At 37.0% G+C, this 26,996-nt stretch overlaps 1 protein-coding gene across 2 annotated transcripts in view; it reads left to right on the forward strand.

The window, feature by feature from the left end:
• LOC138310941 (titin-like) overlaps positions 1–26,996 on the forward strand; it is a 255,773-nt gene that overhangs the window by 48,051 nt on the left and 180,726 nt on the right. For both annotated transcript variants that reach the window (XM_069252300.1, XM_069252301.1), the window contains exons 35-68: positions 260–486; positions 628–950; positions 1,386–1,583; positions 2,178–2,465; positions 3,890–4,248; positions 4,720–4,978; positions 5,403–5,637; positions 5,952–6,097; positions 6,501–6,841; positions 7,096–7,335; positions 7,659–7,906; positions 8,165–8,369; positions 8,712–8,844; positions 8,988–9,150; positions 9,656–9,786; positions 10,132–10,288; positions 10,827–10,928; positions 11,317–11,427; positions 12,475–12,600; positions 12,997–13,395; positions 13,660–13,770; positions 14,904–14,990; positions 15,654–15,722; positions 16,328–16,528; positions 17,704–18,204; positions 19,194–19,274; positions 20,164–20,399; positions 20,687–20,830; positions 21,004–21,085; positions 21,501–21,681; positions 21,905–22,091; positions 22,978–23,004; positions 25,818–25,934; positions 26,676–26,973. In XM_069252300.1, the coding sequence (XP_069108401.1) occupies positions 260–486; positions 628–950; positions 1,386–1,583; positions 2,178–2,465; positions 3,890–4,248; positions 4,720–4,978; positions 5,403–5,637; positions 5,952–6,097; positions 6,501–6,841; positions 7,096–7,335; positions 7,659–7,906; positions 8,165–8,369; positions 8,712–8,844; positions 8,988–9,150; positions 9,656–9,786; positions 10,132–10,288; positions 10,827–10,928; positions 11,317–11,427; positions 12,475–12,600; positions 12,997–13,395; positions 13,660–13,770; positions 14,904–14,990; positions 15,654–15,722; positions 16,328–16,528; positions 17,704–18,204; positions 19,194–19,274; positions 20,164–20,399; positions 20,687–20,830; positions 21,004–21,085; positions 21,501–21,681; positions 21,905–22,091; positions 22,978–23,004; positions 25,818–25,934; positions 26,676–26,973 (6,713 nt within the window). The remainder of the gene's footprint in view (positions 1–259; positions 487–627; positions 951–1,385; positions 1,584–2,177; positions 2,466–3,889; positions 4,249–4,719; positions 4,979–5,402; positions 5,638–5,951; positions 6,098–6,500; positions 6,842–7,095; positions 7,336–7,658; positions 7,907–8,164; positions 8,370–8,711; positions 8,845–8,987; positions 9,151–9,655; positions 9,787–10,131; positions 10,289–10,826; positions 10,929–11,316; positions 11,428–12,474; positions 12,601–12,996; positions 13,396–13,659; positions 13,771–14,903; positions 14,991–15,653; positions 15,723–16,327; positions 16,529–17,703; positions 18,205–19,193; positions 19,275–20,163; positions 20,400–20,686; positions 20,831–21,003; positions 21,086–21,500; positions 21,682–21,904; positions 22,092–22,977; positions 23,005–25,817; positions 25,935–26,675; positions 26,974–26,996) is intronic.

Genomic DNA, 26,996 nt, shown 5'->3' on the forward strand with positions numbered 1-26,996 from the left:
GTACAAATCTTATACAAACTGTAAATAAAACAAAATAAAATTATGTTAGTGTACTATATTTCTAAGGTCTGTAGTGTAAAGTAGGAATCTTATTTTAATCCAAAAGGAACATGTTACAATAGTTTATAGGGATCGAGTAAAATTAATCTGATCAAATATTGAAAATCAAAGTAGTTTGATAATAATTACACTTTGTTAAGAAAGTACAACATCATTTCCAACATTCCTTAGGCTATTAAGACACATTTGACCTTTTTAGGTGACCTGGTACTTTAACGGGGAAGCAGTTGTTTCCCGAGACTACCAGATCTCCATGGAGAAGAACACATACAGACTACACATCCCAGAGGTATTCGACGAGGATGCCGGTAGATTCTCTATCACCGCCGAGAACCCATCAGGCAAGGCCACATGTTCAGCTTGTCTTAACGTCGACGAGGAACCTACCATCCCTAAAACGAGGATATTCGGAAACACAGAAATGCTGTACGTATCATCAATAAGCTATATATATAAATATATTCTATAGAAACATCCATTATGTAGCGACTAAAATGATTGTATTTTGTTAGTTTAGAAAATCTAATTTGGTGTATTCTAGAATGACTGTATTTTGTAACTTTGTAGATCCAAACGGGTGTCCAGAACTGAGACAACTATGACAGAAACACATGTCAAACACATATTCGAGTCAACACAACCCGACACGTACATACCATCGTACGAGTCTCACTCCACCACCATCTTGACCGACATGTCTGACGCCGAGCCTGTGCCCAAGGTCGGGGCCACAGAGCATTATGCTACTACAATTAAAACAGACATGCCACCCACCTTTAAACCGGTGGATCTGACCATCGCCGTGCCGATCCCTCCCCAGTTCCTCCAGCCGCTGAAGAACATCACGGCCGCGGAGGGCAGTAAGGTCGTTTTTGAGGGAGTCGTGTCAGGTTTGTGTTTTTATATTGTCAATAATTGTAAAACCTTGAATCTTGTCTTTGGCCAATAATTTTCAGTTATCAAAAATAAAAAAGTTTCAATTAAATAATCCTTTTCATTTCAATTATGTTATTTTGCAATGTCAATTAATGGCTAAAGTGACTGTTTTATAAGCTCCTATCATGAAATTGTTGTGAGGTTGGGTATAGTAACATTATCAGTTCACGTATCCCATTCCATTCCACTAGTCTCTTTAAGTCATTTATGTGATAATGTGTGCAATGTAAATCAAATGATCTTTGAAAAACTCCACCGTAGAGGTATTAAATTTTGCAAATTTGGTGGAATGCCAGAATTTAGCGCAATTACCAGTGTATTTAGCAACCATGTACTAACATTTTTTATTACGGAATATTACAACATTCTGTATTCTTGTCTATTGACAGGCAAACCCGAGCCAACCATTAAGTGGTTCCGTGAAGGTAAACAACTCACGGACAAAGCCGACTTTGAGATTGGCTACAGAGATGGCAGAGTCTCTCTAACCATTCCGGAAGTCTTTGAGGAGGACGCCGGGCGCTTCGAGTGTCAGGCCGACAACGAGGGAGGTCAGGCGACTAGCTCATCCCAACTGTTGGTTAGAGGTATGTATACACCAGGGTTGTCACATCCCAGCCATGGAATTCATCGGGAGTCGGGGTGGGGGCAGTATGTATACACCAGGGTTGTCACATCCCAGCCATGGAATTCATCGGGAGTCGGGGTGGGGGCAGTATGTATACACCAGGGTTGTCGGGGTGGGGGCAGTATGTATACACCAGGGTTGTCACATCCCAGCCATGGAATTCATCGGGAGTCGGGGTGGGGGCAGTATGTATACACCAGGGTTGTCACATCCCAGCCATGGAATTCATCGGGAGTCGGGGTGGGGGCAGTATTTAAGTAGTCATTTGTTCTGATAGATTTTCGCTAATGTAAAAGACTTCATTACTCACATGAGGTACATAAGAGATGGGTGGAAATGATAACTCCTAAATTAAGCTATTCACACACTTAGACTATTCTGAATAAAATACTAGACCAGTCCATTATGAATTTTAAGGGGTGAACAAGTTAAAAATTCTTAAGTGAAAAATTGTATTGCAGCAAATCGTGAAAAGGAAACAGATATTCTTAGAGCTGAATGATGACTTCACATTGATATTCAATGTCTTCAAAGCTTTCTTTGTTCTTTGTAGCTACCATGATTCCTCCAATGTTCACTGAAAAACTGAAGATCATGGAAACTCGCAAAGGCAAGGCCGTACGCTTCACAGTACGTGTATCTGGCCAGCCTCCCCCAACTGTGACCTGGTACCGCGAAGGCACCCAGATCGTCAGCTCCCGAGACTTTGAGATCATCACGGAGGGCGACCTCCATACTCTGTACATTCCAGAGGTGTTCCAAGAGGACGGCGGAAACTTCACTGTGACTGCCGAGAATCCCGCTGGGCATGCTCAGTGTACAACCGAACTCAGGATTCTGGGTATGTTTTTATTGAGTTTACAGAAAATCACCTCGAAGGTCAATAATTTAAACCTTCATTGTGGTGGAATATGACTTAAAATGTCTCCATGATTATGATCCACGTATTGGTATGAAATTTTAATATGAATATGAAAATAATTGTTGTAAATGGGCAACTATTCAGATTAATGGAAATTGAAAAAAAATATGCAATTCATGAACATTTACTAGTAAATTTTGTCAAAAAAAACCCCAAAAATGGTCTTTTTTAATATGGAATATCGGTAGAGAAGCTTATAGTGCATATAGAGTGCTTGAGGGGGGCATTGTACAGATATATTTACTTCACACATATAACATGGATATGTGCTGTTTATCATTTATGTTGTACAGATATATTTACTTCACACATATAACATGGATAGTGCTGTTTATCATTTATGTTGTACAGATATATTTACTTCACCATTGTATGTTGTTTATTTATGTTGTACAGATATATTTATTTACACATGATATGTGCTGTTTATCATTATGTTGTACAGATATATTTACTTCACACATATAACATGGATATGTGCTGTTTATCATTTATGTTGTACAGATATATTTACTTCACACATATAACATGGATATGTGCTGTATCATTTTGTTTACGATTATTTATTCACATATAACTTCAAATATAACATGGATATGTGCTGTTTATCATTTATGTTGTACAGATATATTTACTTCACACATATAACATGGATATGTGCTGTTTATCATTTATGTTGTACAGATATATTTACTTCACACATATAACATGGATATGTGCTGTTTATCATTTATGTTGTACAGATATATTTACTTCACACATATAACATGGATATGTGCTGTTTATCATTTATGTTGTACAGATATATTTACTTCACACATATAACATGGATATGTGCTGTTTATCATTTATGTTGTACAGATATATTTACTTCACACATATAACATGGATATGTGCTGTTTATCATTTATGTTGTACAGATATATTTACTTCACACATATAACATGGATATGTGCTGTTTATCATTTATGTTGTACAGATATATTTACTTCACACATATAACATGGATATGTGCTGTTTATCATTTATGTTGTACAGATATATTTACTTCACACAAATAACATGGATATGTGCTGTTTATCATTTATGTTGTACAGATATATTTACTTCACACATATAACATGGATATGTGCTGTTTATCATTTATGTTGTACAGATATATTTACTTCACACATATAACATGGATATGTGCTGTTTATCATTTATGTTGTACAGATATATTTACTTCACACATATAACATGGATATGTGCTGTTTATCATTTATGTTGTACAGATATATTTACTTCACACATATAACATGGATATGTGTTGTTTATCATTATGATCCTAATTCCTGTTGCAGCCCCTATGGATCAGGCCCCTGCCCCTGTCCAGCCAGTGACAGAGGTCAGGGAGACCTTTGACCAGAGGAGGGCCCCGCCAAGAGAAGCCCCCAAGCCTTTTGAGCCCACAGAAGAACCGAGCGCCAAGGTTCCCAAGCTGCAGCGCCCGTCACAGTTTGTTGCCCGACCAGAACCAAAACCGAAAATGTTCAGTGAGCAGGTTGAGGTACAGGTGCAGAGCAAGCCACCAGCGCTGGCGCCCGTAGAAATGCGTATCCCACTGTTTAAGGCACCACAACAAGAGGATGTACCACCGCCACTACCAGCGTCTAAACCACCGACGTTTGTTACGACCAAGGAGAAGCCCATCTTTACACAGGTGAGATGGTCTGTCGGTGCTACCCCAGCAGTCAAAATAAACTTGTATTCAGACTCCAGGATCAGAAGACGATAATATTGACGTCTTGATCATAGGGCCCAATATTTATTATAGAAAAGATAAGCAAAATACTGCATAGTTATTGTTATTTGTGGGGATTCCACTACATATTTTGAGTCAATAAAACTTTCATGAACTTAAATATCCTTCAGTAATAGAGAAAGAATGATTAGTAAGACAGCCCGTATAGCTTGTTAATGTTTGTAGTTGACTAGTTCACAAACATTTCTTGTCGTGAATTTGTGTCAAAAAGATCAGGAAATTTTCTTCCTGCCAAAGCAAGCTGCTAGATACAGTATTCTGAATGCTTTTGAGCTTTTTTTGAGATTTTTGTAAGATTTGAGGTAGTGCCAAAATGAGGATGATTTTTATGAATGTTATTGTTATTTACTTGTTTATGTTTTGTTCCAGATGCTGAAGAATGTATCAGTGTGTGAGGGTGAACGTGTCGTGTTCGAGTGCCGTATATCGGCTCACCCCGAACCAATCATTAAGTGGTTCAGGGAAACTGTTGTCATCTCAAGCTCTCCCGACTATGAAATTACTTGGGAGAACAATACTGCCAGACTGACGATCGCCGAGATCTTCCCAGAGGACGCAGGTGTCTTCAAGTGTGTGGCTACTAATGCTGAGGGAAGTGCCACATCAGAAGCAAGACTCCAAGTCAAACGTAAGTTTTACACAAAGACTCCAAGTCATATGTAAGTTTTACACAAAGACTCCAAGTCAAACGTAAGTTTTAAACAAAGACGCCCAAGTCAACTTAAGTTTTAATGTAAGTTTTACACAAAGACTCTAAGTCAAATGTAAGTTTTACACAAAGACTCCAAGTCAAACTCCAAGTTTTACACAAACGTAAAATTCAACACACGATTAATTTGCTTTTGCTTTTTTGGCTAGCTCATTTGATTCAGTATAATTTCATAATGTAGTGTCTCCTGAATGTTGTAAACTATTGAGGAAACAAAAAGCATGTCTGCCTTGCCACTGTCATTTTATATAGCCTTGATGACAAATATAAGGTATTAACATGGATGCATGTCACACTTTCTCACAAAATAAAGAACACTCATTTTCTCTCCAAATTTTTACAGCTGCAAGCACGGAACCAAGCGTTCCAATTAGTGAAGAACCCGTTCAGCAGTCGATGGCGCCCAAGCGTGACGAGAAGTTACCGATGGCAGCTATCCCACCACAATTTACAGACAAACCCGGAAACTCTCGCCTTGTCGAGGCAACCAACACTATCTTTGAATGTCATGTGACTGGAGTACCCTTCCCAGAAATCACCTGGAAAAAGAGGGGATTCCCCATTAGAACAGGCACCAGGTACGCTATTGTCTGATGACCACTTTTGTTTATAGTGCAATGGTTTTCACCTGGAGCAGCAGATAAATTGTGCTACTGGTAATATGAAATTACGAAAATTATTAGTTTAAACAAACTGAAGGGAAATATGATAATTAATGCACAAAGAAAATACAGAGAACGATATATAATTTGGATTTTCTATGTGTTAATAAATTACAAATTGTTCCCTAAATAGTAGGAGTAGGATATCTCAGATGTCCAATAGATCTACATCCTAAAGTGTTACCTTGGTAACCATTTTTCTCCATGTTGTTGTTACTTGTATTTTCCAGACATAGAATGACCGTTGACACATTGAGTGGTCGGTGCTCATTGACCATCTCTCACTGTCGTCCTGATGATTCTGGAGAATACACCTGTACAGCGGTCAACCCCGCCGGACAGGACATCGTCACGGCCACACTTCTGCCAGCAGAAGGTCTGTACACTATACTGATTGATTTAGTATAAAGTGAAAAGATTCTCTTACATGCAGGAAGTGTTTTGTAGAAAATGAATAATATTACAGAGAAATTTCAGGTGAATGTGTGATTCTATGCAATGCCAGTTTGATAAGGCAATATCTGTCTATAAAACATGTAACATGGCATGGTTGGGGTGCGGGAATGGTTGGATGAGGAGGATTGGAGCTTGCATTTGGGAGAGGGTAGCAAGAACAATGAGTAAAGACAGATTTTATTTTGTGTTCTAAAAATCTAGCACTATGAAATAAATATCTGAGTTACAAAAGATATTTTGTTATGCATCATATACCCAGTTCTGTAACCAAGATTTACCTTTAAGATTCGTAAAGATTTTAACTATAATTTTTGTTGTAATAGTGAAGGCCCCATCGCCACCACCGCCTCCAATTCCATCTATCCCTGTCGCTCCACTGAAGAGCTGGCAGCCCGTGTCGGCCGAGCCCAGGGAAACCTACGTACCCGTCCAGGAACCAGTAACCAGGAAACCATGGGAACCAGTGCAGGTACAGAAACAGCAGCCGGTTTCTGCTCCTCAGAAGACATGGGAGCCCCCGATGTCCGAGCTCCGAGCTCGTATGGAGGCCCCACAGCGTCATCCCCAGGAGTTTGTGGTTACTCGGGCCGAGAAGATTCTGGAGAGTAATCTTCAGTACAGACAGTCTAAGGAGCCGGAGGAGAAGAGGCCACCACCTGCTCACGTAAGTACAAAGTACCCAGAGAAAAACCACCGACCAGTGGTTAGTACTAGGGCAGGGCTTGATCTGCTGCAATAGTAGAAAGTCAACCCTATAAATCAATATGATAATATTTTCACTCCAAAACTGCAATTTGATAATTTTCATTGCATGAAAAATTAGAATTAAAGTTACTTTCTAAGCTTATTTAATTATTATTACTTTTTTTTTCTACAATATCTACCAATCGTATTTTTCTGTTTTCATTTGTGGTATAGGAATTCCAGTCAGTTGGATTTGAGCAGAGACTTATGAGTGAGAACTACATGCGTGACGGACATATCAAGATCTCTAGCGAGACAGAAACTTCAGAATACGAATCTGAACTACCGGATGATCGTGGACCACCAGCACCACCTGCCAGCCCGGCCATTATACAGAAACTCAAGGACTTCCGTCTGATTGAGGGATCAGACGCGACCTTTGTTTGCAGGGTCACAGGTCGTCCAAGGCCAAAGGTCAGCTTCTTTTTATATTATATTACTGGCAGGTTAATGAGGAGAAATGATAATTATCCTAGTGCTGTTGGAGAGAACTAATTACTGTTGAAAATTCTTAGACAGAAACAAGTGAAAGAGTGATTGATTGACATGAAAGATAAAGAAAGAGTTTACCAATTTTACTCACAAACAGTTTTACATTGATGAAGTCGACGTAAATTTGTCCTCCACAGATTTATAATCAGGTTAACTACTGGAAAATAGAATGTAACAGAATATTATCTTTTAATGAAACTATGAACTGACACAGATATATATCACACCATACTGTGATGTTTCAGATCGCCTGGTACAAGAACGGACACAGGATCAAGAGATCCAACAGATATGAGATGAAGTACACCAAAGATGGATACTGCACACTCAGAATCCGCATTGCCCTGCCTGAGGATGCTGGCCACTTCACCATCCTGGCCGTCAACGCGTCGGGCAAGGCGACATGTTCCAGCATGTTGTACGTTGACAGTGTCGGACAGATTGACTCCACCTCATTTGTAGCTCCAACAACATTGGAGAAAATGGCTAGCAAGTAAGTGGATTGAATGTATCATGGATCAGCGGTCAGGGGTCAGGGGTCTGGGGTCACTGGAATGAGTCAGAGAATTAATAGTTAATTGAGTATGGATTTAATTATTAACACAAGCTATAAATCCTTAAGATAAAATTTCAGAAATGTTAATGTTAATCCTACTTCTACTTAATGGTACGATAAATCCTGACATTTAGGTAGGAAGTTTAGCACAAGTTTGACCTATGACCTTATATCAATCACCTTTAACCTTTGCAGGGACAAGTTGAGGAGCCAGAAGCCAGAGGACCAGAGTGGAATCCTCGAGGCACTTGTCCGTCCTACCTTCAAGAAGGTTCCAGAGAGTCTGCAGGCCAGGGAAGGTCAAACAGTGCGACTGGACACGGTAGTGTCCGGCCGTCCAGCTCCTGAACTGACCTGGTACAGAGATGGACAGCCTGTCCGCAACGACAACAACCACAAGGTAAGAAAAATATCATAATGGAGATTTGGATTGGTCAATGATAATTACCCTTCAGAACCAATGTTTTATAGTTTTACTGTTTATTGATGAATAGGCTTGTTATATATATCGACACCCTAGACAAAAAATAGAAAGTACAATTATATTGTTGTTTATCATGTTATGATTGTCATTTAAAGTTTTACAATTATTTTATCATGAAATACTCTGACATATTTAGTTTCGCTTAAGCTTATGGAATGGGACTATTTCACTTGTGGATATTTTAGTGTTCCTGGTAAAGATTCTCACAGGGATGATGTTGCCACTTAGAAAATTAATGTTGCTAATTTTCCTTTTCAGACGGTTGTGAATGAGGATGGAGTTAACTCCCTTATCATACTGTCTGCGACCCGCTATGATGCTGGAACATACATGTGTGTGGCTAAGAGCAAAGCTGGAGAAAACTCATTTAACGTTATCGTCTCCATTCTTGGTAAGTAAATTTAACAGGTATTATGGTTAATAATTTTCTTTATCAACCTCAGACCATGATTATAATTGTATACTGTATTTGATACCGGTCACGGATTTACCAAGGACAACTCTAATACATTAAATATGAATTATGTTTTACAGAGAAAGAGATGCTCCAGCCTCCTAAATTCATCAATAGAATGCCAAACGTGACCGCAAAGTCCGGAGAGCCGATCACTTTGTCCTGCCAAGTGGCTGGTACACCTACTCCCATGATTAGCTGGCAGAAGGATGGGAAAATGCTGGTCCCTAGCAACCCGTACAGGTGAGTAGAGACTGTCCCTAGCAACCCACACAGGTGAGTAGAGACTGTCCCTAGCAACCCGTACAGGTGAGTAAAGACTGTCCCTAGCAACCCGTATAGGTGATTAGAGACTGTCCATAGCAACCCGTACAGGTGAGTAGAGACGGTCCTTAGCAACCCATACAGGTGAGTAGAGACGGTCCTTAGCAACCCGTACAGGTGATTAGAGACTGTCCATAGCAACCCGTACAGGTGAGTAGAGACGGTCCTTAGCAACCCATACAGGTGAGTAGAGACGGTCCTTAGCAACCCGTACAGGTGAGTAGAGACTGTTCCTAGCAACCCGTACAGGTGATTAGAGATGACTTGTTAGCTACAAAATGTTCAGTAAACACTCATTACAAAATGCTGACCAGTTAAAATAATGAAGCAGCTGTGTAACAGTGAAAGTGGTGAGATTTTTTGTACTGTTTATCAATATTGACTATTATTAGTTCACTAATTTTCGTCATTTTCGTCCCCACAGGATTGACATCGAGGGCAACCGCTCTACTCTATATATAGAACACTGTGAGCCAGCAGACTCAGCCTGGTTCCAGTGCTCAGCTATCAACGTGGCTGGAAGTGCCACCACCAGGGCCAAAGTCCATGTACCAGGTACGGGGCCTACAACATATTTGTCCATTCCTAAGTTTCAGTTTGATGGTTTTGTAATAATGATTTACATCATATACTACATAATCTATCTCAAAACTAACTCGATTTGTTCTTTTCTATTTCTAGAATATAACTTTCGATTACCGGATTTGTAGCTCTTCTGCTTCTGGAAGCTCTTCCATCTATTAGTTGGAAGGTCTTCTGAGAAGACTTCTCTTACAAAAGAGCAAATTGAGTTGGTATCAGTCAGAGCTATGTTTTTGTAAGATATAGATGAATTTCATTTTAAATCCTCTTAGCGAATGCCTTACAGAAGGTGTCACACAATTAATATCTCTTGTACAGCTGAGATGCCAAAACCAGAACCAGTCAGGAAGTTCACAGTTCCCAAGGTCTCTGCACCACCACAAGTGGCACCCAAGCCATCACAAGTGGTGCCAAAGGTGGCTCCACAGGAACAAGCTAAAGCACCTGCCAGGATGCCGGGATCACAGTCACCACCGTGAGTTTGGTTTTTATACAGATATATAAGGAGGGCAGAGATAGAAAGAGAAAAGGTGGGTAGGGAGGGGAGAGAATGCTTGGGTCGTGGTCACCACAGTAAATCTGACTTTAATGTTCTGGATAAAGCGAGGGACAGAGAGGTGAAAGTAGTCTGGTAGGGGATAAAAGTGTGATGAGGAGGAGGCGGGAAGGAAACAGGGCATGGAGAATTGTATTATCTTATTGCTTTTTACCCTTCTTTCAGCCTTATGTATTCACTATCTCATATATAGTAAAATATTTATCTTTTACCATCTCTTATTCAGCTTACACTGCACTGCACATATTGCTTTCAGCTTAAATATGCATTTATTTTCCCATCATCATTTGATATCAGAGCATTGAGCTTATTAATGATTACAGCTTTTCATGGCTTTCATTTTGCTTCATATTTAAAAAACTTGTAACAGCCAATCTGAGGAATTCATAGAAATATTCCAACAACCGATCAGAAATTTTGTTACAAATTGTAAACCAGAATGTCAATTTGCCCACAGTCACTATGACATCCAATCAGAGGGCTTGGTACAGCAGATCTCCTACAGCACAGAGGCAGGAAGTGCTCTGATGCGTCTAATTAAAGAGGAGGATGCTTCAAGGTTCTTACTTTGTCTGCATGGCATGTTTAGATGTGTTGTTGTGTGAATTTTATGGTCTAAAACTCTAAAATTCTTTTTTAAGTGGTTTCACTTTATGGCAAAAAATTGAAAGATTTTTATAAATGTTTTTGGTTCTCCAAACCTGTATTTAAATATTTCAAAGACAGTTGGACTTTCAACTTTGAACCTTACATCTGAATACCAGCATGATGTTGATATTGAAAACAAAATGGCTGCCTCGTACTTTTTACCAAGTGTTTCCCTCTGTACTCTGTCAAAGAACATGGAGTAAAACGTCCTTGTTAAGTTTCCCTAGCCTTGTTTGTAAAGATTATCATCCATTTTGAATCCTTCCCATGATTCCTCACTGACCCTACTTTGTTTTTAGTTGGTACGATATACATAAGGAGGGCCCTGTACAACAAATATCGTACGCATCAGAATTAGAGAGTGGGACTTTACGTCTTAAGGGCACCCCTACCCCACCAAAAGAGGATAGGTTGGTTTATACGTTAACGCCTTGCTGATGTTATGTATGGCACAGAATGAACGTAACAACATCTTAGACATGAATGAACACAATGAAATTTGATAAGTAGTGCAGCACTGTTCGTTTTTATTTTGTCTGTTTTCACTTCAATTGTCTGTGCCTGTCATTAAGCATTGTCAACTCCTTTGTTACTATAAATAGATTAACCATAGAAATGTAAATTTGACATTACTGTTGTTTAACATGACATTCTGCTGTTGCTATGACAATTAAAGTCATTATTATGATTCTAACTCGTGTATGGCTGTAGATTTCATCTGTAAGAATATTTTTCCTTAACATGTTGTTGTCCATTTAACAGCATGTTTTTATCCCAGTGTACATGTATTGTAGATGGAATAACAGTTATCTTAGGTTTTAGAAATGTTACTAAATGTGATGAAAAACAGGTTCATTCCTGTTGCTCTTTCTCTAATGTGAAAATTAAGAGTATTCCTATGGAATACTTGAATCAATTTAGTAATAGTATTGCTTACACACTGTAATTGCATGAACAGTTTAGGAAAATGTGACCAGAGAATGAAACAATGTAGAAAAATTGCATAGGTGTCCTTGAATGACCTTGACTGGCCTGAAACTCTCATGAAGCACCACACAAATTTAGATTAGAGGTCAAACATTGACCTTGGCTGGCCTGCACAAATTTAGATTAGAGGTCAAACATTGACCTTGGCTGGCCTGCACAGCTGTAGATTCCAAGAGAGCACAAATTAAGTTTGATTAGAGGTCAAACATTGACCTTGACAAGAGAGAAAAGTTTAACAAGTTAAAGTAATTCAAGCAGTTTCAAACTTATTTCTTAACTGAAAAGTCTTTCATACCATCGTATATGCTGAAGGATATACACATGTAAATTGTATATTTAAAGAAAAACTTCTTGATAAGTAGCACAAGTAGAATTTGATATCTTGTTAAAAATGATCATCTGCTTTGGATTCTAAAACAAAGGCTTTTGATCACAAATATCTCACATTTTGTGACTGACTTTGTGTGTAGCCCCCAAGTGATGCCATCCACTCCCAAACCAAGCCAGCAGACGTACAATCGCCCGTTTCCACGGGTTCCACCCCCAACTCCTGCTTCTACATCGGTAGAATCCTCTCCTGTCGTCAAACGTCGCAAGTTAGTACTGACACAAATTATATCAGTTAGGAACAAATTGATGTTTTTGTTTCAAAATCAAGCTGATGTCCATTGTTTCAGTGTAAAATGCATGAGAGTGAAATTTTCGTTTTGTTTGTTGTTTCCCAACTTTCTTTCTCTATGTGTGTGTTTATCCTGTTCAGAAATCTTATCAAAGAATTGAACTGATTTGTTTTATTTTTCAGTTGTTGTATAAGAATTGTTCAAATTATTTTTGGAGAAAAATTTTCATAAAATGTTTTTGTATTCTAATAATCTAGTACAAATTGTTGAGTTTCAGATCAAAGTTCATTCATAAATCTATAGGAATGATGTATATCTTGTGTACTTATATTGACCTTTGACCTTGACCTGTTTGACCTTGTTCATGTCTAGGATCGTGTCTAAGACACACATTACACCATCACACCCGCCAATGGTTCCCGTGGTGGCCCCCACTGCCGCAGCACCCCCAACAACGGAGGAACCAATGGAAGAAGAGGAAACTGTACTGCCACAGAATGTGGCCGATGCCAAAAGGAGATTTGAAACTCCAGAAAAATCATTGCCACCTGCCGGCAAGCCACCAAAGGCACCAATTAAACATGTGGCATCACCTAAGCCTGTGGCACCACAGCGGCCTTCATCTGTTAAACGTGACGATGTACCACCTGTCCGCGTTCAGCCACCAACTGAGTCGCCAGTGAGGCACGTGGAGGCACCAAAACGAAAGGAGCCTTCGCGAAGCCCCGCCAGACAGGACGTATTGCCAATACCGCCCGGCGTACCTGGAGCGTAAATACTCTTTATTATACTCTGCATGAAAGCAAAAAACATTCTATTTCAAATTGAAGATTTCTTTTCTGTACAGCATTATTAATTTCAGAATATTCTTGAAGTAATTTGATTACAAAAATGTCAAGGTTTTGAAAGAGAAATTTCAAGTTATTTCTAGATTAAAGGAAGAGAATGCATGCAGCTCTGATTTTTGAAAACATCTTGATTTGAGATCTGTTATTGAAAACTTAAAAAGACTTGTTTTCATTGGATATTCTACAGTTATGACATCCAATCAGAAGGTCCAGTACAAATGATCACCTACGTATCAGACACAGAGGCTGGATACCTTCGTCTCGTGTCTGAGGACGAACTTGATTCCTCAAGGTCAAGGTGCGGCCATCTTGGATTCTAAGAATGCGCATGTAAAATTTGTGTGTTGTATGAATGTTCTAACAGATTAAAAAACTGTTGAAAAATAATAATATCATGAAAATGGAGACACCAATATTTGTGTGCTGTTCATAAAATCATTGAAAAAAATCCTGATTTTAATAATTGGATGCATGAAACCATATCAATGCAGTGGAATACACCAGTCCTTATCGTAAAATCTTAAACAAAGCATGTACCATAAAATTCCTGCATAGCTTTTGTTTGTCCAGTTCCAGGCAAACAATGACACACTGTGTCAATATACAGAAATTGTCAAAAGCTCAGAATTGCTAACCCTGACAGATGAATCATGACACATGCTGATGATTTACCAAACATCAGGATTCTACCAGGCACACGCATGTTCCCATGGCAACTTCCCAAAGAAAAACATTGCACCGAGCATGTGTAACAAATCCTTTAAAATCAAAAGGATACTGATATTAGTCTTGTTCCATCCAAAGTAGCCTGTTGTTACAATCACCAACCATTGAAAAAAAAGATTGAACATTTTGTGGTTCAAACTTCCTGCATGGCAGTTCAGCATGATGTATTGTACAACCCAGCTGTGTTCCTGTGTGAAATCCTGTGGCTGAAACAAACAAAAAAAACCTGACTACTATTTGAAATGTAAACACATTATTCCCTAGAAGAATGATATGCAGCATGATTTCAAAATGGATCAGAACAAAATAATTTTGCCGAATGTTCCAGAACACTTGCCTGACATTTTTCCCATCCTGGTTAAGAGCATGTCGTGTTACAGTGACTGCAGTTTTAAAATGTGGAACAATTTGATCAAATTAACATAATAGATCTAATTAAACGGTATGATACAAAGGAAAAGTTTAACCATGATTAACTGATGCATTCTGATATAATTTTGGATGCTGACAAAGAGTTTATAATTACAACAAAGACAAATTTATTGCTTCATGCATTTTTGAAAAACAAAGGACACCTGTAATGGTCTATTCTTTTACCATTCTTTAGTAATACAGAACATTTGATAAGTTCACTGACTTATAAAAGAAGATTTGATTGGAGAATTAATGCATTATGTAAAAGACAATCTGATTGGACACTTTTAGGTCTGTTTCCATGGAAAGACCACGCCTTCCAAAGCCAAAACCAAGGTCATTGGCTGTGCTATCATCCACAGAAGAGGAATTCGAGCGGTAGGGAGATAAACTTATCTCAGCATGTCTGAATGACCATCTAATGTTAGAGGGTCAATTATAAATAATTAATTTTATAGACACTCTTCAACTTATCTTTTAATATTTCATAGCTACTTAGTATCGATTAAGTCATTTTGTGTGATGTTTGAAGTGTGCGTACAGATTTTATGTCAATTTTGTAGCATTAATAAAAGAATATCATAGATATTTAGTAATTAATTAGAAATATATTTATGTGTGGTTTGAAATATTTTATTTAGCCCTGTTATGAAAAAAACACCTTGTATTAACATTTAGTTTACGTACTTCTTCTTTTTTCTGAACTCTGTAACATGTTCCAATATTAGAAAGATTATTTACTTATGTAGTTATCTATTCCAGAATAACCTACAAATCAATCATTTAATTTTAATTACTTAACAGCTCGCTATATTTCAATCATTTAATTTTAATTACTTAACAGCTCGCTATATTTGAATCACCAGTATTATGCCTTTAGTATTCCGGATTTTAGAAAGCCAGTTAGTTCAGTAGTAGAAATTTTCTGCACAAAAAAAATGATTGATTTGCAGTAGGTTTTTCAAGATGATCTCGATATAATGCTAACTCTTTTTCCATGGTAGCCTAAGTCTATATTTAGTTTGTAATTTTGACCCCTAGGTATGATGATAAACCAAAACGTGAACCAGAGATCCCCGCATCGCTGCAGACCAAATATAAACAGTTCAGGTGGTTATTTTGTGTGGAAATGTCTCCCTTCCCTCAATTTGAATTATGAAGTCTTATTTCAAAACAACTACCCTCATTCCTTGTTAGAAATATATTTACCCATTCAATTTGAAATATGTAGAATTTCTCGTTTTCAAAATTTGGTGTGCAAGGTTTTCAACTGAAATTCAAGAAAAGTAAACTGTATTGATCACCAAATTATATCTAAAGTATTTTTTTTACCATTTCACAATATTTTGAGTGTTTTCTTGTAAATTGTTTTATTTTAGCATGTTAAGTTATAGTCAGCATGCTATCAGCTGGTTATCATACTTGATAGCATTTGGTATGACAAATATAACAGTTAACATACATTTCTATATAGTTATCTTATAGTGTAATATTTAAACTGATGTTTTTTCGTATGTTCTTTTTAGATGTTGTCAATGTTACAATGTTAATTTGCTAAGTGTGATTATGTTGTATTATCTTGTATATATTTCTACTCAATATATCTGAACTATTCTATTTCTCTAGTCTGTAATGTTGTACTGTAATTTTAATGATTCTGTAGCACTATATTACAAATTTCTGTTTCTTTACTCTCTCTCTCCTCTCGATACCAGACCTGTTAAACCACCGCAGCAGCGTAAGAAGAAGAAATCTAAGACGCCGTCACCACCAAAGGAACAACCAGCTCCTGTGGTGTCACAAATGGCTCCTCAGCCACCACAAATGGCTCCTCAGCCACCAAAACAGGCACCAGTGCCAACATATGCACCACAGGTGGTCCCCAAACCACCACAAGTTGCCATGTATGAGCCAAGGTGCGGAAAGTTTCTGTCTTGCTGTCTGAACTTTAGATCTGCCTTAAAATATACAATCCTTAATTTAAAGTGAATAGTCGGGCAAAGGAAACCAGTCTAAATGCGGTCTTTGGCCTTCCAAAGTCATTCCGTACCATAATGACAGTCAAATTCTGCTTACGGTGTCCAGTTTAGACCATTGAAGTTATGGGGAAGCCCCGTGTAAATTTAGCACAGTTCTAAATATAAATTCGCCTAACTCTTTGAAAATGAGGCTGCGTGGAAATGTCGTTAAAAGTGAACTGCACTGATAGCCGGTCGGGAAGACGTTTTAGGATTCCCATAATATATATTAAGTTCTTCGCATACAGAGCGATTTTGATGGCAGATTTCATTTTTCTATTTCATAAGAAATTATACTTGATATATTAACACCATTTTTACCGACTTTAGCCTTTGTTTGTCCGACTATTCGCTTTAAAAACTTCAGTTTCAAAAATGTCTTAAGTATGCCTCAAATTTCAAAAGAATAAGATAGCCATGACTGTATTTATATAATGTTTAATTATTATTTTGTTCTAAGGACTTGATCCAGTAACCTGGTGTAAGGACTTTATTTGACATAAAATAATTCCCCAAAACATATTTTATGAATTTTACTTTCCATTTTCATACATTTGTATGTGCAAAATTTCAATATTCATGCTTCAATGAACATTATTTTCACATTTCTATTAACATTTTCTTTTCTTATTTAATTTCTTGCTTTATTAGTTTATTTTTGTTATATTAAGCGTGATTGAAATATTGTATTGCATGTTAGTCTTAGTTATATTGTGGTCAGTTTAATGTGGCTTTATTTCAGAATTTTATCATGCACAAATATCACACATGCCGTGAAAATCTCATTTTTTAACGAAGAAAAAAATAATTCAATGGTAAAGTTCCATGTGCACGGAATTCTCATAACGTGGTTAAACAAGAAAAGGAAAGGTTACTCATTATAATAGATAAGATTTGATACAAAATTTTGTACAAAAGTTTCAATGTGTTTAAAATTGGGTAATATATAGAAAATAAGATGTTTGAATACTTCTGGTAGGCATGAGTTTCCAAATGAGGCAGTGCGATATTTGAGTGCAAAACTTTTAAATGGACGTAAATCAGTGTTGTCTTTTTGATTTTGTTTGTGACAGAAAGGAAAAGATTCCCCCTAAGGTGGCCCCTAAGCCCCAGGGGAGATCCCCTCCCACGGCATCCCCCGTCGCGTCACAAATAGACATCCCTGTACCGGGAACCCCGACACCTGTTGAATTCTTTGTCCCTAAAGGACAAGAAACCTCGTCATCGTTAGAACTTACAAAAATGGTGGTGGTATCGCCCGAACCTGAGAAAGAGACGTCGGAGGCCACCATTACTATAAAACAGGCCATTCTACGTAGAGGACAGCCACCAGTTCCAGCGGCTCGAATTGTCCGCAGAACGTCTGAGCCACCCAAGGATAAACTTATTATTGAGGTGAAAGAGAAAGAACAACTTCAAGATCCGGTTCCAGTCAGGCAGCGTGAGCCTGTCCGTGCACCAACGGTTCCCAAGACAACTGCCACAGTGGCCCAGTACGACGACCGCGAGTACTGGTCACCTGAAAGGAAAGACGTTATAAAGGTCAAGGAGACTATCGAGTCCACCTGGGATAGGTTAGATAAACTTACCTCTATGTATGAAGGTTCTCTTTGACTGCTGTTGCTGCTGAATGTTGCATTGTCTCCCCTTTGTGAAGAAATTACATTCTACAACTATGTAGGTCAAGCTAGCATGCGAGCCAAGAATGATCCTCCTTGTAATTGAGATGACAAGAGTTACCTTCTCCTTTAGTGGATTACTCTAGATTTACTGTTTACTCTGAGAGTACACTTCACAGGCCTTGTGGACAGAAGGCTATCTGAATGCTTGTGCCGTCGTGTTTTAAGAGTTTTTGTTCGTGTCGACCACAATGTCCTTCATTAAATCCCAACAATCAGCTAGGTTTTATCCCTTGTCTATTCATCCTCATAGAATTTAGCTTCCTACCTCATTCCCAAATATATCTCAGCCATGAATTAGAGTTATTTCCCCTGTTAGAGATCACCACAAGAATCCTAACTTCCACTCTTTCTTTAGATGATGCTTAGCAACCGTACCAGAACACCTATTCTGTCTCCAGATGTGCTGATGAACTAAATGATATCTCCTGAGAATCCGTCCATTAGACTGATGTCGTTGAATGTGCTCCAACAAGTTACTGCTTCTCTGTGTTTCTACTTCCTGTGTCTGCTGTGGCCTTATATTATATTCACAAACGCTCTTTGTGAAGGCTTTGTCATATAAACACAGTACAGCATGCATTCCAAACATACTGCATGAATATTTTCATTTTGTTGTGATGATAAATTTCTTTGCAGCATTTTGCTTAATTTTTTAGAAAATATGTTAAAGATTAATACGTGGTCAATAGATATTTAGGATAATGATTAGGTATAAATATAATTTTACATATCTGACTGAATGTATGAATTATCAATATTTCTCTAATTAATATACCATTCTAAATAAACTATGACTATTATTTCTCATTGTAAACCAATGAAAGTGCCTGATGTAAACCAATGAAAGTGCCTGACACAATTTGATATGGTTGTATCCACAGAGTGTTTGCCGCGGAGAATTTCTGCTATCGTGACTATTTGGGTGTGATCGGGGGAGCCCCTGATTTATTGTCACTCGTCAGGTTCGCTCTTCAGCATGGAGTGAAATTCCCTGAAGTTGTTTCCCACATTCTCTTCTCTCTTTTTACTGTCAAGGCAGTTCAACGTCTTGAAATTTCACTTCCGTCCTGAAATTTCCTTTAAGCGTGTTTTACCTTTTTGAATGAAGAAAACATTTCCTTGATAAGCATGGAAACTTTATATGATAAAAACTATAAAATCTGACACCATATTTTACCATTTCTTTCCTTGAAATCTCTAGAAGGTCAGTGTTTCCCGTTTCACTGTGAATTCCTCCTATCCAAATTTCTATCCTCAAAATATTTCCATTTTGAAACTTACGGTTGCGGCCATATTTGTCTTCCGTCATTTGCCAGAGTTATTGCCCTTTCTATCTGCTACTGATTATTTTCACCATTCAAATATTTCCAAGCTGTTTCTTTTCTTTCCAGGAGATATAAATTCTAAAGATATTAAGGTTTTTTCTAATAAATAAACACAATGCATGATGGATTTGAAATTTGTGTGCATCTACAATATTTAAGCTGAACCTATCCCTAGGTTTTAACTATCAATACAGTATCTTAATTTTAAATTAGGTCTTAAAATAATTCTTCTGTGGCTTAGATTACCAAAGACAATACCATAGATGGAACATTGAATCTGACTGTTAATGTAAAATAGACCGACTTATTGATTTATAAAAACAAACTAAAAAATAATGTTGTAGCACTTTTGTTGTGATTTTTGCACTTTGGTTTATTTCTTTTGTTTCAAACAATTTTGGTTCATTTCAAATCTTTTATTTATTACATTCTAATCTATTTACACTAATAATTCATTCATAAGTATCACTGAAACCCCCCACCTTAATTACATATATATGTTTAATTGTTTGCTCCATTTCTACAGAGTTGAAGACCATGACAGCGCTGTACGCGAGTACATCCGCCGTGAAGGTGAAGCCCCAGCGTCAGAAGACATTTACGATAAGAGCAAGCCAAAGAAACCATGGTTTAAGACACAGATCAAGAACCTTATGAACCTGAAGGAGAATGACTCCGCCCACTTTGAGTGTAAACTCCTCCCACTCGGCGACCCGACGATGGAAGTCGAATGGTATAAAGACGGTCAACCACTTCACCATGGTATGTTCTTACAGTTTTTGATGACCTCATAAGGTCAAGTGAAGGTCATATTAATTGATTGGAAGATTGAAATTTTCTTTGATTGTACAGACTTGCCACACTAGAAATTGCTGAAAGATTAGTTTTATTTCTACATTAACTGTACAAGATGTAAAGATTTCTACATGACTAATTTGTTAGATGTTTTCTCGGTTGTATTATAAGAAATTAAAATTTGTCATGGAGGCTAATTTCTTATGTCTTAAAAGGATTCTAGGTTTAAATGTATTATAAATGTTAATTTCTAGGTCATCGCTACAAGCCCATGCATGACTTTGGATTTGTTTGCCTTGACATTTTGTACACCTACCCAGAAGATTCTGGAGAATATTCCTGTATCGCTCGCAACTCCCAAGGGGAAGCAACTTCGTCTGCTGTTCTCAGATGTAGAGGTAAGGAAATTGGACTTTAAAAAAATTGTCAACAGATTTTGATTTCAAGCTGATATCAAAATAAGTTGTGATATGTTGAATGAATGGATAGTTTTCAAGTTAAAGATCTCCCTATCTCTGTAATAGAAGAAATCATCTGAAAAACATTCATGTGACTCTGATTTTGTTACTAGGACGACGATCCATCATCATGGACACACAGCTTCCAGGAGAGGGCGCCATGCGTCTTCAGGAGATGGAAGAATACTGGAGAAGGTAAAGCAATGAACGTTTTATCTTCTGTTGTTACTTAGGAGTATAACTTTCTGATCAAATCTGGATTTATTTCCTTTTTCTAAAACCCAGTCTGATAATTATAATGAGTAGTTGTCACAGTACAACAAGTAGATAAGAAATTTCTAGGTTTTTCTTTAGTTTAGGTTTGTTGTTGTTGTACAAAGGAGATATTGGTGGCAAAATATAAATTGTTTGTAACCACGCATACTGTCTTGCACAATGCTGGATCTTGTTGTGATTTCGTTACAAAGGATAGATTTATCAACATATGGATATTATCAAAGAATGTATAGTTTTGTTTGGATGTTTAATAAGAAACAAATCTTTGCTATTGAAGTGTTTATGATGTTCTTAAAACTTTACATCTACCTCAATAAAAATAAATTGTTCACAGCAACATGTACCTTGAGGAGAGAATTCTGGAAGAGCCAAGAGAAAGAATTCCACCTTCAATCGACCTGAAGCCTGAACCAGTAGAAACTGGAGAAGGAGAGGTCGCTAAGTTCATGATCAAAGTCAGTGGTTATCCACGACCCCGTGTCAACTGGTGGGTCAACGGCACCGTCATCATGGGCGTAAGTATAATCTCAAGGTCATCTAAGGTCAAGGTCATATTCTGATGTCTAATTTTGGTAAAAATTTGGTTTGGTTAATTTGGCTTAATGTCCTAATTAAAGCCAGGACTATCTAAGGACAGATTTTGTTGAAGGGAATTTTCAGTTGAAATAATTCAAATCCAATGTGAAATCTGTTTTATAGAGCTTATGTTTTAATGACACGAAATTGATGTTTTTCCAGAGCACACGATTCAAGCTGCGATATGATGGTATGATTCATCACCTTGAGATCCCACGTGTACGAGAGTACGATGGAGGCCAAATCCGAGTCGTTGCCAAAAACACTGAGGGCGAGGCTGAGGCCAGTACCACACTACACGTCGTACCAAAAGAGGACTGGAGGTCAAGGCTACGACAAGCACCCAAAGGTAGGTAACTCTAACCACACTTCCTGTCAAAGGATATCCCTATAAAGGTTAATGTTGTAAGGGAGCTTCACTCTTCCTTTTAATATCTAGGAAAGAAGTTATACATCATGGGCTTACAGAAGAGCTCCCATGGTTACAGCAGAGCTCCCATCAATACGGCAGCGTTCCCATCATAACAGCAAAGCTCCTTTTGTTACAGCTTAACTTCCATCATTATAGCTGAGCTCCCCTCCTCTGTATAAGGGTATATACCACCCCTTGTATAGCTTATATCTTCAGCTTTAACATATATACAAGCTAATGTAGTCCTTATGTATAATAATATATATTTGCTTATCATGTATCTAACAATGTGTCTGCTTTTTGTTTAACACTATTACTCTCTGCTTCCTTTGTATTTAGTCTATATTCTGTTTTTATGTGTATTGTATATTGCCATTTTAAGTGAATAAAACAAGCCATTTTGACAATGTTTATAACCTTTTTCTCAATATTTTGGCAGACATTTTAAAATCAACCTAAAATGAATACTTGAATGTGTGATTCTCATTTGCAGAAAATGCACCATATTGAATACAAATGATTGGTGATAGACTGTGATCTTTTCTGTGAACATAAAAATATAAAATGAATACAACAGGCTTGACCAATTGTTTGTAATTGGAAAAGGTGCGAAAAGGCAAATAAGTCTCAAAGGATTAGTGCTGCTATGAATATTCATGAGGTAGTAGCAATGCAATGAATATTCATGAGGTAGTAGCAATGCATTTAATATTCATGAGGTAGTGGCAATGTACAATAAAACTATATGTCGTTAATGTAGAAATATACCCTCTGTCTGATCTGTTAAACATTTGGAGTGTAAAATCAAACTTAAACTTTACAGAACTGGAACTTGAGGGAGAGAGTGTTGGTAAGTTACTTGGTGACATGATACCTAAAACCAAGTCCAATAACTCTTACTACCCCTTGCACATGATGAAGTATCATCTGTTGGACATCGCACCATTACCCATCATAACCATGCCAACATATATCTTATTTACAAAACTTGACATCATTTCTTCATGTGTTGTACTACTTATAAATCTAGGTTATGAAAATTGCTTTCCTTATTTTCATTATTTTTCGATTTCATGATGAAGATTTTGGCTGAAATTAGAACTTAATCTAGTTAATTTGAATACTAAATTGATTTTATGAGTAAGTTGATGTTTTTGGACATTTAATTCAGTAGCTGTAGACACTAATATAGCGATGGTCTAATTATTCCGTGTAATATGATGCTATTAAAACATTTTTATTTTCCTAACTTAAGCAATTGCATGATCTTAATGCCAAATTTGATTTTAGAATATTTTAATCATTATTTCAAAACAATCAATATTTTACAGAGTTACTAATATAATAAATGTGAGGTGATTTTAGTGAGAAAAATACTTTTAGAAGTACATGTATGTATGATGTCAAGGATTAAATGTCTTCTAAAAAATTCCGAACCTCTTTGCCATCATAATTTACCTTCTGGTTTTTGGAAAGTTTTCAGGAAATCCAAGGAAATTCTTCATTACAGAGTTCTATTTTTATCATACTATCCTCTTGTCCTTGACCTTGAACAATGACCTACATTGTCAGCAAAATCCTATTGATAATCTTTCTGTGGGGAATTTGAAGGCCACCATTCTGTGACCACCGTTCTCTTTGGAGCTACTTTCTTGGTAATAGTTGACATGTATTATTGTGATTTCCATCCTATTTCTTTTCATCGTCCTTCTGACCTTTAAAGTGAAGGTCATATACTGTTCTCAGATTTCCAACCTTACCTAAGTTTTGTGTGTGTTTCCCAATATAAATATAACCCACTTTGCATCGTTAAAAATTACGGTCATATTAATCATGCAATGAAAGAAAGTTGATTGACAATGAATTTGATTGGTTTATGTAGTCGTGATGACCTTTTGTCTTCTATATAATATATCTGTTTTAATTATTTATAATATTTATATATGATCTGTGAATGCAAATTGACCTTTTGACCTCTACTGAATATTTACGATATCACAGTGATACAGATAAATGCTGTATATGTACTTTGACCATTTGACCTCTATTCCTACTGAATATTGCTGTATGCACTTTGACCCTTTGACCTCTATAAACATTTACAGAATACAAAGAGGAAGTTGTTGAGGTTCAAACAGGTAAGGCTATAGGTCTCCATTGCTGTGTCCTGTCCTCTTCCTCAAATATTTATCATACCCAGAGTGAGGTGTGCTTCTGGACACATTCGGTGGAAAATCATATTTTGAGATCTGATCCATGATTTCCTTTGACATTTTATCCCTTTGTGATTTGACATCCTTTGACATTTGGCCTTTGACATTTTGTCATTTGTCACTTTGTCTTTTGCCAATCTCTCAGTAAGTCTTCATCCATTCTGAATTATCATGGAATCCTCTTTGTTTACAGCCACAAATAAATCAGTATTCTATACAAACTATATATCTATTGACTGGATTATGTGCTTCCTATCAATCCATTAAAACTGCCCATACATCTCTTTTACATCTGACACACCATGGACCTTTTGAAGGTCATTACATGCAACCTTGACCTTTGAAGACCATATCCTTGACTTTTCCTTGACTTATTGTCATGGTTACCACTATTGTCCTTTTAGAGGTTTAAGTCCAACATTGTAGTGTATGAATAAGGAAAAGGAGTACGAAAAACACATTATCAATTACATCATCTTTTTAAAATACAAACTTGTTCCATAATGTTCTGTATTCATTTTTGCTTTATTTCATCAACTCTAACCATAATCTTTGAAATACGAAATTATTTAAATTTTTTTCTTTTTCAGTGTAGATGAGTAGTTTTAGCAATATCTTTCATAAACAACTTTTAATTATACAGAGTTGTCTCCCCCTGTCAGTAGATATTGGTTGTCATTTTGTGAAAATGACATAATCAATTTTGAGAAAAGAACAAAATGTCCGAACAATCTGCTGCTAAGGGTAGATAACTCTGTGTAGAATTTATTGTTAAGTTAATATGTCGTTGATGTGATGAACATCCTGACATCTGATCATCATTGTTGATTTACTAGTGATTGTGTGACTTGTAATATGGTGGAAGTTAATAGTGTACTTTGATCTCTATAGTTATAATACTGATGCTTCTGTAGCCAGGACAAACTGTGGAAAATCAACAACAGTGATAGGACAAATTTAACAATTTGGATCCAAAGTAAATAAATCAATTTGAAAGGTATCTTAGATTTTTATACAGAATTTAGAGGCATAAAGCTATATCTACATGAAAATGTTCGCAAAAAAATATTTTATTGAACATCCGCTCATAGAGTACTTTGTGTATTTGTTGCCTTGATAACGATAACAATGGAAAGTGTCAAATATCTTGAAAAATTATCAAGATATGTAATATATTATGTACAATTATTAAAGATGGAAAAACAAGTAAAAAAGACAACAAAATTTATCAAAAGGGAAAAATATCAAGAATATCTATCATTTTGTTTTATCAAAACAATAAAATATCACATGAGACTTTGATGGTCACGGTTTGTCCTGGTGCTAGTGTGTTTTCACGTGTGGTTTGGCGGGAGTGGGGTAATCAACAAGCAAACTAAAGGGAGATAACTGGGCTCTTGTCACGCTTTTTTCTAATCTTTGCCAATCCTGTTTCTTCCCCCTTTCACAGGAGAACTAGAAATTGAACTTGAGCGCAGACGTAAAATTGAAATGCGTTCTGTTGAGCTGGTAACAGCCATGGAGAAACCTAAGGCCACTACTATTGAGCTCAAGCAGATCGAGAGAGGTGAGATTGACACCGTGGCACAAACGCCGGAGAATTTCATAAAACCAGATTATTTTACTGATTCACTGGTGGCACACAAGCATTGCCAGTGTCCTTTATACACCAACATATACTTTTTGTGGAAATACTACTTAACAGTAATAATATACTTCCTACTGGCAAACAAGGAAATTTTACTGAACAATATTGTGATTCAGACATTTGTTTATAAGACCACACTGATAGTACTTTTGTTGCAGACCAGTTGTATGATATTTCTTAAAAGCAGAAAAAAAAAAAAAAAAAAAAAAAAAAAGAAGAAGAAAAATCTCTCAAAATATCCGAGACCTAGATATGCTTTAGATTTTAGTGCATTCTGGAAGTTATTTAGCACAAATATTTTGAAATTTCTAAGACTTTTTGATAGGTTTCAATGATTTGTATAAAAGCTTTGTAGTTAGATTTAGTTAGCTAGTTAAACATTAGTAGACTCTTCTTTAAAATCTTATGCTTTGTAGCTTGATCATCATCGATTTGATTTTTTTTTTTTTTCAGGAATAAAAAACAATTCTCGTGTGAATCTTTTGCTAAACTTTGACCAACTTTTCTTGTGACTTGTAAAATTAACAATTAGTGTGTATAACATTTACCATAATTAGAGAAAAAAAATCTTAACCTGTTTTGTTTTTCTATATAATTCTCTGACTAGAAACAACTGTATTTCATTTGACCTTCACTGAGATTTGACCTTTGACCTTCCAGCTGCTGAGAAACGTGTTGTAATGAGACAAGAAAAGGAAGTCATGAACGCGGAACAGCTGTACATGTCTGTCCATTCCAAACCAACGATGCGTGAACTACCCGCCCGAGTGGTCAGAGCTGACCGTCCAGAAATCCAGGTGGACATTCAGAAGGCTCGTATGGTGCCAGTCATCCCAGAACCGAATGTTCCCGATGAGAGCAAAATATCCGAGACCCAGATCGTTCTGGAACGCCGTGAACCACCAGTATTCACGAAACCTCTCCGCCCCGTTAGGGTGACCGAGGGCAACCCAATAACGTACGTTTATCTGATATGCTCTT

The sequence above is a fragment of the Argopecten irradians genome, chromosome 16 (assembly GCF_041381155.1).
Source record: "Argopecten irradians isolate NY chromosome 16, Ai_NY, whole genome shotgun sequence".
In the NCBI taxonomy this organism is placed as follows: Eukaryota; Metazoa; Mollusca; class Bivalvia; order Pectinida; family Pectinidae; genus Argopecten; species Argopecten irradians.